The sequence below is a fragment of the Pelodiscus sinensis genome, chromosome 3 (assembly GCF_052426305.1).
Source record: "Pelodiscus sinensis isolate ZL-2025 chromosome 3, ASM5242630v1, whole genome shotgun sequence".
In the NCBI taxonomy this organism is placed as follows: Eukaryota; Metazoa; Chordata; order Testudines; family Trionychidae; genus Pelodiscus; species Pelodiscus sinensis.
In genome coordinates this window covers 201,147,917-201,162,344 of record NC_143054.1, presented here as the reverse complement: position 1 = coordinate 201,162,344, position 14,428 = coordinate 201,147,917, and the positions used below count along the sequence as shown (strand labels likewise).

The following is a 14,428-nucleotide window of genomic DNA, read 5'->3' as shown; positions in this document are numbered from 1 at the left end:
GATCTTATTGAACTGAGCCCCAACGGCATTCTACCGGCAGAGCACACATCTGTCGCTGCGGCTCTTCCGGGCCTTAGCTTTGCCACGTCGGGGGTTAGCCGTGGCTGACGACTTATCTCATCATGACCGTATATCACCTAATCAGTCGCGCTTAGGATTAGACGGTTTCAATGTTATCGGTAGATGTTGGTAGACAGACTTCACTGCACACACACAGAGGGATGAAAATCTATTTCCATCAACACTAACCAAGATGTACGGACAGGCAAAGAAAGAAAAGTGCACATGAGACTGATTGCAGTTTAAGGGTATTCACTTTGTGAATGCTGACGCTTGATGTGGATAACTTGGCTTTAAACGGTGATAAAGCTTTAATGGTTAGTATCGCAGTGTTGACTATCATTAAATAATTACTGTCAGGCCCCTCCTATTGTCTGACTTTCCCATCATTTCTCCCAACTGTGAAAAATGTAAATTGATAAAAATTGGGAAGAAAATGGCTAAAAACAATAATTCTGCAAACTGTGAACATTTAAAATTGATACAAATCTTAAAAAGTGCTTAAAATAAACATATACAAAATTAAATTCTGCCAAGCCCAGCCATGGTACAGAGATGTAATATTGCACTTACACCATTTGAAACACAATAATTAAATTATATTAATGAAATAAAAGGATTTGGTGCTTCTGTAATGTATAGTAAATATCTAGCAAAGCTCATTAAAACAGGAAGTAATTGATTTATTTCATTTCTTTTTACTAAGTAATGGATTTACTTAGTATTTTCAATTAGAGTCATTCAGTTTAGTAACAATAACGCTAAGTAATCCATTTACTTGCTATTTAACTGCTAGAAATTACCGCAAATGCCTGCCAATTATTCCCCGAAAAGGCCAATTCGCTCAGCGCTGGTAGGAACAACGCTTTGACATAAGCGATGCCGCCTTGGGTTTGGCCGTGGGCATTGCCGTGTTAGCTGGGCTGCGATGCAAAGGACCAGCATGGCCAGGCTGCTAGTGCCCAAGGAATGGTGCCCCCTAAATCCAACATCCTGGGGTTAAATTCCCACTGTGAAATGTGGAGAAAGGTCGGCACCTGACCCACTGGAGATCACTTCACAGGTTCTCTAGTTTAGAGCCTCTTTGGACTGCAGAGCGGTGGCTCATCAGCACTGTGGCCAACCCCAACGGGGCAGAGCCCCCTCACTTTTTGAAGACCAGCTGCACTGACCTCTGGCTCGGTCCTTACCACGCTCTAGATGGCTAGTCAGTGCATGTCCCTCCTGGAGGATCTCACCACCAGAACTGGCACCCAGGTGAGTGCCAGCCATGTGGCTACTTTCCTAGACACGTGCAATGGAGTGCACTGGACACGTGTCTGCCCCACGGACGCTGCAGAACCAGACTGCTGGCAGAGGCCACTGTGGGCTGGCCTTTGAAGGGCCCCGTTTCTCGCCTCGCCCGCCACTGGCTGCAGAGGAGCCGACTTTTCAAACTCCTGGTGAGTTCTGTGAGCCCGGGATGCACGACACGCCAAAACGTGTGCACACCCCGGTGACTCCATTCAAACCGCAGCACGAGCGTTACTGAGTCAGGGGTCTCTGCCCACAAGCCAGGGGCTAACCCTGCCCCCTACGCAGTCCTGCTGCTTTCACTGGGCTCACCATGCCCGTGCGAGTGACTCGTGCGAGTGTTCTGCCCTGTGTCCTTGCAGAACGTGAGAATCACTCCCCAAAGACCAGAGCAGCAGAGGAAAGGGCCCTCAACAGACCCCAGCCGGGCACCCGGAGAAGCAGCAATGTGAGCTTTGCCGTGACAAGCTGGGATCGCAACGCTTTTCAAAGGGCCGTTTGCCCGGTGACAGGGCCTCACACCCCAGTCCGGGGCAAGGTGTCACAGGGCAAGGCACTGCACAAACATGGAGCAAGATGACATCCCTGCCCCAAAGAGCTTGCTGCATCGTCTGCCTTGCACACGTAGGTCACCCAAGTGGTGGTGCGCCGGGTTTGCAGACAGTCTGGACTGGGAGCGCTCCGCTCTGCTCTGCAGCACGTAAGGGCCCCGCTCTTGCTTAGAGCCACCAGATGACACCAGCAGCGCCATCGGTAAACGGGAGAGTCAGTCGCTTGACCACAGTCTGGTGTGTTACGAAATATAATCAAGACACCAAACAACCAGCACTGGCCAGAAGGAGTGTGAAACACCAGGATGGTTCAATCTGATCCCTCTGGCTGGAAAGCCGGTGTGCAGCCTGGCCACATTCCCCTTGCGTAAAGGCCTGTGCCCACGGCACGCGCTTCGGCGGGGACATTTATTGGGGGATTTTATAAGCAGTCACCCAACTGCAACCTGCCTGTCTGTCCCATCCGCCCGACTTGTTCTGTTCTTTCTTTAGCTTCTTCACACCGGGGTGTTGCGGGGGCTGGTCCATGAAGGCCCTTCTCCAGCTTGTGCTAAGACACAAAAGTTTCTCCGTATGCCAAACGCTGATTTCTGCAAATGCAAGGAGTTATGGGCTACTCAGCAGACGTGAACGGGGTTACTGTACGGGCCAAATCACTGTTACAACATTGGCCCTTAATGTTCTTGGGGCTTCATGCAAACTAGTGAAGAGCACAGAACAATGTGGCGTTCCTCTTTTCGGCCTTGGAAGCGAAAAGGCCTGCTCTTACTGGTGGCTAAATTCTGCTGGGAAGTGAGTCACTAACCCAGACACAGAAGCAGGTGGAGTGTTGGAGATACTAGCTCATACATGAGTCCCTTTGCCAGTGGAATTCAGCACCGCCTAACACAAAACTGGTTTTGTGCTGTTCTTTCTAGATCCAGTAGAAATGTTTGAATTTAAACACAAACGCAAAGGCCGTGCACTAACGGGCCCCTTCTCCAGTGAGCTCACCCATCACCAAACGGCTGCAACAAGTGGGAAGGCACCACTGTGAAATTCTTCACACGCAAAGCTCTGTCACACTGGGGATGCTAAGGGGCCTGCACTGGCAGAATCAACAGTTTAAAGTTGAGAAGCTGCCTCTCTGGCCAAGAGGGCTAACGTGCTGCCTCAGTTCCCCCACCTGGGAAGTGAGGATAATACTACTTAGGACTGCTACCCCACAGGACGGGGGCCCCAGCTCTTTGCATTGTTCCCGCACCGGGAGAGAGCGAACGTGGGAATGTGAATTGGCTCCCCCGTCCCTGGAAAGGGAATCTGGTGGTTCCCACACGCTACTCTCCAAAGTGCTCGAGGCAGCTGGACGCTAGGCAGAGTGGCCAGTTGCCATAGTGAGCCAGGTACCCTGCAGCCAGCATCTCACTCTAATCACAGCAACGGGAACCACATTCCAGCCGGATTTGCATATCCAGCCAGCCTGTAATTACCCTACGGGTGATTCCTGAAGTGAAATAAAACCAGAATCCAGCCGACCAGCAAGCCACAGGAAGAACATCGTCTGGGAGACTGTGCTCTGCCATGTCAATTTCATACAGCCTTGGAGAGACGGGTCTGGCCTTTGTACCTCGCAGCACAGCAGCCAATTGCATCTTCCTGCCATGCCCAAGTCGGCTGTGCCGAACTTCAGAGCCTGGCAAATTTCACAGCAGCAGTTGCAAGACACTGATTGCTTTGATTTTATGGCAGGAATAACACTTCCAAGTGACAGCGGCAGGCAGAGCATTCAACGTGGTTATTTTTGCCAGAAGGGCGTGGGATAGTTTACTTTGCCAGTCAGATCAAAGTAGGTTTTGGAGTGAAATTACTTGCTGCTGCAAAGCACAATTTGATTTGATTGGAGCAGAGAAAGGACCCGTCTCTCATTCCCTGCTACAGCCGTACGATTGCCAGCCACGGCAATGAGTACACGGAGAGATGTCTGCAGACAACCTCGGCTGCAACAGCGTGCCATTTCAACGTCCTTGAGAATGACGTCACAATCTCACCATTCATGTCTTGTGACACAGTCACTTTGGCAGGCTCCTTTGCCCGAGGGCAGCGATCCAAAGCACTTTTCCTGGGCTGCTGCAGTGCAGTGACTAACATGGAATGGGCTGCGGTTACGGAGGATGCGGTGGTTAAATTGTTGCTGCATTGATGGATTTCATTTTTACCATGTGTGGGGGCAGGGGCCCTTTCTGCTCCTTGGCAATTCTTTCATGTTTCCAGGGAGGGGGTGGCGCTGTCACTGGGGGAACGATTGTATTGACTGGAAGTCTATTACTCAGCACTAGATGTCTCCAGGTGCGCTCACTGGCAAACAAGAGACGCGAGCTGGGTGAGATGATAGCAGCTTTTTCGGGGCCAGCTTCAACTGGGGAGAGAAAGAAGCTTTCAAGCTACACAAGGTTCTTCCTCAGGCCTGTAATGCAGCATCGGTAATCAACCTCCCTGAGACGCAGACAGCAGAATTATTCTGGGAACTAAGCACTGTCTACACGAGCGGTGGGCAAGAGGCCGCCAGTGCCCACCAAGCCACTGGATCCAGCCTGCGGCTGCCTCACCGGAACCCTTAGGCAGAGAACAGCTCACACTTTAAAAGCCAGCTGTTCTACCTGCCGGATGGCTGGGGAGGGAGGAGGGAGACTTCTCATGCTGTTCCCGCCCCCCAGCAAAATCTCATAGCTCCCATTGGCCAATCTCTCAGTTTCTGGCCAGTAGGAACTGAGAATTGTTGCTGGGAGCAGGGGCAGTGTAAAAAGCCTTCTTCCTCCTCATCTGCCCTCCTTCTCCCCCTCCCTCTCATGCCCAGAGTGGAGCCATGTGGAGCAGCGAGCAGTCTGCCTCAGGTTTCTGCTGGTAAGCACCTCCCAGCCAAAGCCTGCCTCTGGCACTCCAGCCCCCCCTTCCCAAACCCTCTATCCCCCTCCACATATCCAAACCCTCTGCCCCCTCCTCACCCACACCCCCTCCTAGATCTGGCACCCCAATCTCTTGCCTCAGATGACAACCCCCTCCTACCCTAGGTCACATCCCAAACCCCTGCATCCAGACTGTCCATTTGCCTCCTGTCTTTCAGTACGACTGCCTCTGCTCCTTCATTCCCCTCGGCACGGCTGGGCGCCCCGGAATCCCCTTTCTCCTCCATTCCTGGGGCGATCTTGCAGAGGTGCCAGTGTTTCTTTTGCTGGTTCGCAGCTCTGCGAGAACAGAGTCCTCTCCCCACACGCTGATGCTCGTCTGTGACCCTGGGAACTCTCAGAACTCGTGGCCAGGTGTGCTGCCTACCCTGAGGCCTGCTGGCCACATGTGAAATGAAATTCAGGTTTCCCGGGGCTTCTCCTAGTCACCTGGAAAGCGGCAGAGCTGAAAGTTGTGGGCAGAGCGGTCACCGCGGGGCGCTCTGGTACACCTCCCAGAGGCTAAAAACACCGACTTTCAAAGTGCCGTGTCTGCACTCCCGCGAGGCTGCCCACGCACAATCGTCACGTTACTCCTCGTGGAACGCTGGAGTTCGGATGCAGACTTTAACCCAATGCGGCTAAGTCCCACTTAAGCTCCCCGTGTGGACCGGGCCATGGGTAAGGTGCTCCTGTAGAGGAGCTGAAGCTGTCCTGCTAGCGTGCTTTCCGTGCAGACCAGCCCGTAGGGACGATAGATGCAGAGGGACGAGCCACTCGCCTGTGCTAGCAGCTCCACGCTCAGAGACAGTAAAACAAACTGGAACACTCAGAATCCCTTTGCTTGGTCCTGTCTTCATCAGAAGCAAACGGGCTGCTCGACCCCCCCGGGGCACCCCAGTCTCTACCCACAATGAGGGGCTGAAAGGCTCACAGCCCTAGGTACCGATCCCGCTGAACGTTTGGGATGTGCTCATGAAACATTCCTCGCTCTCTGCATGCAGGCGGACCAAGGGAAGTCAGCACCATGGCCTGCTTGCATGGCCATTGGCTCCCCGGCCAAGCAGTGCTTTGCAGACAGCACACGCTGCCTGGCGGGACTGTTTGGAGATGCTGCTGCAGAGAACCGCCAGGCACAAGCGAGGGTGTGAACACAGTGACTGGCATTGGGAACACCGGCCCTGATCCGCATGCGCCCGAGGCCTGTGTCCCTTGAATGTGTGCCCACGCTAGGACCCTTGCACGCTAGCCAGGCCAGTGCACTAGAAAAAGCCACAGTGCAATCGAAGCGAGGAACCCATGAGCTGAAGCCTGGCCTTGCGCCCTAGCTGTCGTCTGGGCCGGACGCTGGGCAGAAAGGGCGGGACTCTTGGGCCCGGTGTCTCTGCTCGTGCCCATTCATTAACCAGCTGCTGATTAGCGCTCGCCCCTTCTCCCGCCTCTCCGCTCCGAGGGGATGGCTAGAGAGAGGAGCCGCTGAGCAGGCTCTGGGGGGAGCTGTCCAGTGGAACGAGGAAGGAAAAGGAAGATTTAAACCTGTCGGGGAGAGCTGGGAACGTCACCATGACAAGCCCAACGAAATCCCACTAACGAAGGCCCTGACTTGTGGCCAGAAGAGCGGGCCCACAGCACGTCGTAGCATGGCGCTCTTCCGAGTGCGAGGCCACAGAAACTGCTGTCCCTTGGGTGCAGTGCGCTGTAGTTGCTGGCCGGAGAGCTTTGGGCAACAATGCAATAGGCAGAGCGCACCCCAGTAAGCCGTCTGTGACCCGAAAGCAATGGAGGGAGCACGCCGAGGCACTGCAGGGCTGCCGTGGCTAGCTGATGCCGGATTCTAGTAGCCAGGCCCGGAATACAAACGCTGGATTCAGCCAGATCCATGGCCCAAGCCTCGGCTGGTATCAACCAGCAAAGCACCTTTGGCTTGAATCTAGCCACCACCAGCCGGAGATCTGGCCCGCTTGCCCAAACGGAGCCACTGCTGATGGCCCCCACTGCTGGGGTAAAGTGGACCTGGCCAATGGCTTTACTCAGGCAGGTAGGGGTGAGCCCACTGACATCACAGGGGTTGTTATTCTGGTGGGCGAGGCAGAATCTGCCCTGCTGTGAACAGGCAGATCTGGGGCACCTGTTGTCAAGCTCCCTGCCTCCATAGCGCCCACGCGAGAGCTGAACCGCACAGGTCTGGCAGGGCTCTAGCAGCCGTTGCTTCCCCCAGCGCCCGTTCCAGCCCCTTCCTCATGCCCCAGCAAGGGGACCCATGGGGCTCTGCCATTGCTCAGTGTGCCAGGGGCCTTGGCTTCTGAGGCAGATGGGAAGGGATGAGCTCTGGCCCGACTTGCGTCCAGGGAAACAGGATGAGAGTTGGGGCCTGGGGGAGGGAGGGCGGAGTCTCTGCTCGGCTAGGCACGAGCATGGCCATGGGACAGTCACCGTGCACATCTCCCGCCGGGCTCCCTGCTTCAACCTCCACAAGCAGGAAGCCGCCTGGGCCCAGCAGCTGGCAAGGCAGCGCTGCAAACCAGGCACTAGCATGGTGGTGCCCGGGCTGTGCCTCTCTCCGGGGACTGACAAAGGCCTCCAGTCCCACATGCCCCGCTGCTGCTGGGACACGCACATGGGACACACGTGGCCGTGACGTGCCGATCGCTGAACCGCCTGCTCCACTGGGGGGAGATTCGTCGGGCGCCATGCATGGGAGCAAATCCGTCTGACCTGCTGGGTGAGCCCATGCAAGTTTATTGCCACCTCCTGTGCCTCAGTTTTCCCTTCCACCTCGCATCTGCCTGGCCTGTTTGAACTGTAAGTTCCTCAGGGCAGGAAGTATCTCCCCTGACAACTAGCACACCCGAGCCGGGCTCCTGGGGGTGATTCCTAGGCTAGCAGCAATGAGTATTTTGCAGTGATGGGTATGACAGCTTTTGGGAAGTTACCAGGGACTCCGGAAGCATACATGGCTCCTCTGCGAGCTTACCCAGTTCCCCAGAATAATGGGACGTTTGCAATAGCGTACACCCATGTCCCGTTTATGGCAGCTGATTTGTTACATTGGCAACGCTCCACGCCACGACTCCGGGATAACCCGGAGGAGGTGGAAAGAACGTTTCGCACTATCTTTTCCACCCACTTGCCAACTTGGGCTGATGTAAACCAATTGCTGGATACTCTCCTCACCGAGGATGAAAAGCAAAAGGTTAAAGAAAAGGCTAGGACATATTACGAGACTCAGAATTGGGGAAACCTGCCCACTGCTGAGCCCAACTGGGATCCAAATGTGGATGTGGGTAAGACTAGTTTGGCCCGTTACCGACAGGCTATTTTGCAGGGACTGAAAGCAGCGGGAGAGGTTACCCCCAATTGGAGCAAGGTTACTGCATGTATCCAATTCCCTAATGAGCATCCCTCCGACTTTTGTACACGATTGACAACTGAAATCAGGAAACATAGCACTCTGGATCCTGATTCGGAGTCTGGCAAAGAAATGATAAAGACTGTCTTTATGGCGCAATGTGCAGAGGACATTGCAAAAAGGTTTAGGGAACTTCCGGACGGGATGGAAGGGAAGAGTTTACCTGCAGTAGTAAGCATTGCAACGAGAGTGTATAATGCCAGGGAAGAGAAGAGGGAAAAAGAAAGGAAGAAGGAGCAAAAAGAGATGAGGGATCAAGTGTCGTTGTTGGCTATGGCTGTGGCCGCATCGGGAGGCAGAGGTGGAGGCCGTGGATGGAACTATAATAGTCGAGGAGGGTTTGTTGGAAGAGGAAGAGGTGGAGTGAGTAGAGGACGAGGACGTGGAGGTAGTGGTGTCCGTGGCTCTAATGAGTGTCATTGCTGTGGTGAGGTAGGACACTGGAAGAGAGAATGCCCGCTTAGGCTGCAATCCGGGTACAAACCTGAAGTGGTGGGTCAGTTTCCTGTGGATCAGGAATGAAGGGAGGTGCCGCTCCCCTGGGGTCCTGAGGTTTACGAAGCCGGAATGATACGATTTAAGTGTGATGCACGATTTCCTGTAGTTCCCCTTAAATTAGGACGGAAAACCTTTGAATTATTAGTGGATACGGGAGCTTCTCATTCAGCTGTACCTAAGGGAGCGGCACCAAAAGGTGAAATAGAAAAATGTGTTGTGGGGGTTACTGGGAAACCTGAACGCCACTTCATGACCAATGATTGTATGGCTACATTGGGTCCTATCTCTGTTCAGCACTCTTTTCTGTTAATGGATGGTCCCGTAAATCTGTTAGGAAGAGATTTGTTGTGTAAATTGCATGCACAAATTTTTTGTACCCCTGAGAGTATTTCCCTTCGATTCCCGATTGAAAAAGCTTATTTGTTAACACAGCTCATTGGTAGCAATTATAACACACTTCCTCTCCGAGTCCAAAATGAGGTTAACCCTATAGTGTGGGGAGGAAAGCACGATGTGGGCTTGGTAAAATCTGCTTCACCCTTAAATCCAGTTGTAAAAAGCAATGTGCCTCCCCCTGCTCAGAGGCAGTATCCTCTTAAATTGGAGGCAATAAAAGGACTTGAACCTCTTGTACAGAGTCTTAAGAACAAAGGGATCTTGGTGCCATGTGTTTCTCCTTGTAACACCCCCATTCTAGCTGTAAAAAAACCACAGCCTGGTCCTGATGGAAATCCTGTGTATAGAATGGTGCAAGATTTAAGACTTATCAATCAGTATGTTATTCCTGAACATCCTGTGGTGCCGAACCCAAATACTATCTTGGCAATGGTACCACCAGAGGCGGAATGGTTTACTTGTATGGACTTGACAAATGCCTTTTTCTCCATACCGGTGGCGTCAGAAAAGCAGTATCTTTTTGCATTTACGTGGGGGGTCCCTGGTACTGCGGGGAAAAGGGATAAAGGGTCTGGACCTCCGGGACAACTTACATGGACTAGAATGCCCCAGGGCTATGTGGAAGCACCAGGTGTGTTTGCCAGGGTTTTGGCGGAAGATTTAAAGGATGTCCAGTTGCCAGCTGCTTCTACTCTGGTGACTTATGTTGATGACATTTTAGTAGCTTCAAGAACTCGAGAGGATAATGAGCGTGACTGTGTTTATTTGCTTAATCAGTTGGCACTTAAAGGACATAAAGTCAGCCCCACAAAGCTGCAGTGGGCACAGCAAGAAGTAAAGTACCTCGGGTATACCTTGGGTCCTGGGATACGTAGTCTGGATTCCAAACGGATTGAAACTATAGTTAAAATCCCGTTTCCTACCACCAAGCGAGGTATACGGGGTTTTATTGGCATGATTGGATTTTGTCGTCCTTGGATTATCTCTGCTGGGGAATTGCTAAAGCCTTTACATGAACTGACAAAGGAGGGGGCTGAAGAACCTTTACACCCTAACTCTGAGCAAATACGAGCCTTTAAGGCATTGAAAGAATCCCTCGTTCAAGCTCCTGCGCTAGGACTCCCTAACTATAGCAAGCCTTTTGATTTGTATGTTCATGAAGTAAAGGGAGTGGCATCTGGAGTGTTAACACAATCTTTTGGCAGTAGCCCCAGACCTGTAGCATACCTGTCAGGACAGTTGGATTCAGTGGCTAAAGGACACCCAGGTTGCCTTAGAAATGTAGCAGCAGCTGCACTATTAGTTGAAAAGGCTCAAGAAATTGTTTTGGGACATTCCTTAACTGTTCACACTCCACATGCTGTAGCTAGTTTGTTGAACTCACAGCAGCATAAACATTTAACTAATCAGAGACTGTCAAAGTATGAGGTAACTCTGCTAATGACCCATGGGGTTACCCTAAAGAGATGTGCAAGTTTAAATCCTGCTTCCTTGTTACCCCATGAGGAGGGGCAGGAACAAGTACATGATTGCTTACAGGCTTTGGATCAGGTATCAACTCCGCGACCTGACCTCACTGATGTTCCTCTATCTGATCCGGAGTTGGAATTGTTTGTTGATGGATCTGCTTTTGTCCGGGATGGAGTTCGGCATTCAGGGTATGCGGTTACAGATGGTCGTATAGTGCTAATTGGAAAGCCTTTGTCACCCGGAACCAGTGCTCAGTCGGCTGAATTGCAAGCTCTAACAGCAGCTTGTCTGTATGCTAAAGGAAAAAGGGTTAACATTTACACAGACTCTAAATATGCTTTCGGGGTGTGTCATGCTACTGGAGCTATTTGGAAAGAGAGAGGATTTATTACTTCCTCGGGATCACAGATTGCTCACGGAAAAGAGATAGCCGAACTATTGCAGGCTATTCAGGCTCCTAAAGAAATTGCAGTTATCCACTGCAGGGCTCATACTAAACAGACTGATCCTGTGTCAGTGGGAAATCGCTTTGCGGACGGGGCTGCTAAGGCAGCTGCTTTACAAGGAACTCAGTTGGATCTATGTTCCCCTTTAGTAACTTGGCAGCAACAAGCCCCAGATACTGAAAAGGCGATCTGGAAGAAATGGGGAGCTCAGCCCAACTCAGTAGGAATGTGGGAGTGCGGTGGTCGGTTTGTGTTACCTAAAAGTCATCAGAGCGAAGTGGTGCAACAAGTTCATAACAATACTCATTTGGGAGCAAATAAGATAGCCCAAATCATCTTAAGGCAGTTTGTTTCTCCAGGACTTCATGAAGTGGCCAGGAGGGTGGTGGAAAAGTGTGCCTTGTGCCAGCAATGCAACCCAAAAGGTGTGATCAAACAAGCACCGCCTGGGGGGCGTAGCTGGGCTCACAGACCTATGCAGCATGTACAGATTGATTTTACAGATTTACCTCCCTCTGAAGGAAAACGGCATTTGTTGGTTATAATAGATCAGCTCACTGGATGGGTGGAAGCATTCCCCACCACTCGAGCTACTGCGACTACAGTATGCAAGGTATTACTTAATGAGATCATACCACGATTTGGCCCTCCTGAAATAATCGACTCTGATCAAGGCACTCATTTTACTGCAAAGATTTGTAAGGAGCTCACTGAAGCCGTAGGAACCCAATGGGCTTTTCACGCTCCCTGGCACCCTCAGAGTTCGGGCCAGGTGGAGCGAATGAATGGAACTTTGAAAAATCTCCTGACAAAGCTATGCCAAGAACTTGGGTTGAAATGGACTAAGGTCCTCCCTCTAGCTCTCTACATCATTCGAACAACTCCAAGTGCTAGGACTAGATTGGCACCTTATGAAATTCTGTTTGGACATGTACCCCCAACCTTTGCTCCTTTAATCTCGATTCCCAATGACACTGATTTAACAAATGAAACAGAAGTTTATGTAAAGAGGCTGCAGCAACATCTAATAACACTGCAGCAATACTCAGCACAATCTCAATCCTTACCGTTGTGGGAAGCTGTTCATTCTATTTTACCAGGTGATCCTGTCTGGGTAAAAGCATACAAGAAGACTCCGCTACAGCCTCAGTGGTTGGGACCTTTTGAAACTCTTCTGGTGAGCCCCACTGCAATCCGGGTAAAAGAGCTTCCCACTTGGATACATCATACCAGGGTCAAGAGGAGCACCGCTAGGGAACCCGACCTGGTAAAGGGTTCCCCAGAAGCAGACGACGTCGGACTTCAAGGGAGCAGCGCACGTTCACCCCACCGCGAAACGGGTGAACCAGAAGCAGACGATACCGGTGTCCGAAGCAAATGGACTGCTATCCCTTTGGACGACCTGAAGCTTCGGTTGAAGAGAGCTTAGATCGGTGGTGCCCCTTTGCTGAAGAATCTGAAAAATGGCCTTGTTATATTCTCGGGGCCCTCTGTGTGTTACTCTGTTTTTTGTTAATTGCTTTGCTTTTTTGGTGGTATGGAATATAAGAGCATCAGAGGCTAATACCTTCCTGCGCTTTGCTCATGAAATGAAAGCTCGCATGCCTGCATTACGCAATGTGTCCTGCTGGGTTTGCTCCTTAATGCCAATGGATAGTCAAAAAGGCCTTCCCATGATTCCTATTGCACTTAGCGCAGCGAATATGACTTGGACTCCATCATGGAGAGATCCTTTGGGCACCCAGAATATAACTTGGGAGAATGCTGGAATCCATACAGACAAATATCTGTTGGTCTGGCAACGACCCGGTAAATGGTGTCTTCTTAAGGGATCCTCTACGCTTAACACCTTGTGGGTTGGTGAAAGTGAGTGCGAAATTTATTATAATATCTCACATATTGGGTATCAATTTGAAAAGATAGAAACACGATATAACTTTTCACGCCATGGGAATCAAGTGGAAGGGAAGAAATTGAAATATCTAATCCCCAATGGAGTCTCTATCTCACTTCTCCCTACCTGGATGACTATAGACCCTTCCTTGTGTATCCCATTTCAAGTGAATAATTCCTATAACTGTTCTCCCTTAAATTGCACTCACTGCGATCAGGGACCTGATCACCGATTGCTTTGTGCTTGTTATTTTCCTGATAGTCCTCTAACACCGGTTGCACCCCGTAGTTGGGCACCGTGGAACACACCCTTATTTGGAGTATACTGGGTGTGCGGTAACAAAGCATATTTGACCCTTCCTCCTTCATGGAGTGGATCCTGCTACTTGGCCTGGTTGGAGCCACCTGTTGTTTACCGCCCTCATCTCCCTACTGGAAAGATTAGGAATATGAGGGACGCTGAGACAGATGCTAAAGAATCTCGCCCTCTTACTTGGCGGGCTGTGAATGATTGGACAGGTGTTTGTGCGGCATTTCCCAATGCTTGTGGAGGGGCCTTTTATCGAATAGGAGAAGGAGTAATGAGGCTTCAAGGAATCTTGGAAATAATGGCTAATACCACTGCTGATGCTTTAACTGATCTGGCTACTGAGCAGAAAAAGATCCGGCAGATGGTTCTCCAGAATCGCTTAGCACTAGACATTCTACTGGCCTCTCAAGGAGGAACATGCGCCTTGATAGGACAAGAGTGTTGTGTGTATATTCCCGACGTTTATAACGCCACTTGGGAAAGAGCGCATCATCTTATGCAGGTAGCAAAAGATCATGGAGGAAAGAAAGGGGATTCTTGGTGGAGCGACCTGTTTAGCTGGTTCTCTTTGGAGACGGGCCGCTCTCTATTGTTGTGTGCACCATTCAATAAAGAGCTTGTGATTGGATCTTGCTGGTGTTGCCTGTCTCTTTGCGGTCAGACAACGAACAGAGGCCGTCCGGGTTCGAGTCCTTATTGCCCAGTACCTGTCTTTTGGGCTGATAAGAAATTGCTGATGCATTATGAATTGCTTAAGGCCATGATGTATAGTTGGCCAGGTATGCATGGGTATTAGAGGTTTCTAACTAATAAAGGGGGGTTGGTTGCTTGGGCGAATAGTCTATGACGCGACGGAACTGTCTATATAAGCCTACCTGTAAATGAAATCGGGGCTGGTTCTCTTTGGAGACGGGCCGCTCTCTATTGTTGTGTGCACCATTCAATAAAGAGCTTGTGATTGGATCTTGCTGGTGTTGCCTGTCTCTTTGCGGTCAGACAACGAACAGAGGCCGTCCGGGTTCGAGTCCCCGACACAGTCAATGGTAGAAACATCTGAAAAGGTGCGGTTCCAGTGCGCCACTTTCCTGTCCCTGCTTTCCATAGCAGGGGGACTGCTCTGATTTGGTGTCTCTCCCTGGCCCGAGGTTAGTTACAGTGCATGCTGGGAACAGGTGTGTTTG

At 51.1% G+C, this 14,428-nt stretch overlaps 2 protein-coding genes across 2 annotated transcripts; both read left to right on the top strand.

Moving 5' to 3' along the window:
- The first annotated feature begins 7,764 nt into the window (after nucleotides 1-7,764).
- On the top strand, nucleotides 7,765-9,926 carry LOC149525208 (uncharacterized). Its single transcript, XM_089777594.1, has one exon. The coding sequence runs from the start codon at nucleotides 7,779-7,781 to the stop codon at nucleotides 8,754-8,756; it is 978 nt and encodes a 325-aa protein (XP_089633720.1). The 5' UTR covers nucleotides 7,765-7,778; the 3' UTR covers nucleotides 8,757-9,926.
- Nucleotides 9,927-10,043: 117 nt separating this feature from the next.
- Nucleotides 10,044-14,210, top strand: LOC149525207 (uncharacterized). The gene has a single exon (XM_089777593.1). It carries the CDS (start codon nucleotides 12,508-12,510, stop codon nucleotides 14,041-14,043), a length of 1,536 nt encoding a protein of 511 aa, XP_089633719.1. The 5' UTR covers nucleotides 10,044-12,507; the 3' UTR covers nucleotides 14,044-14,210.
- Nucleotides 14,211-14,428: the final 218 nt, after the last annotated feature.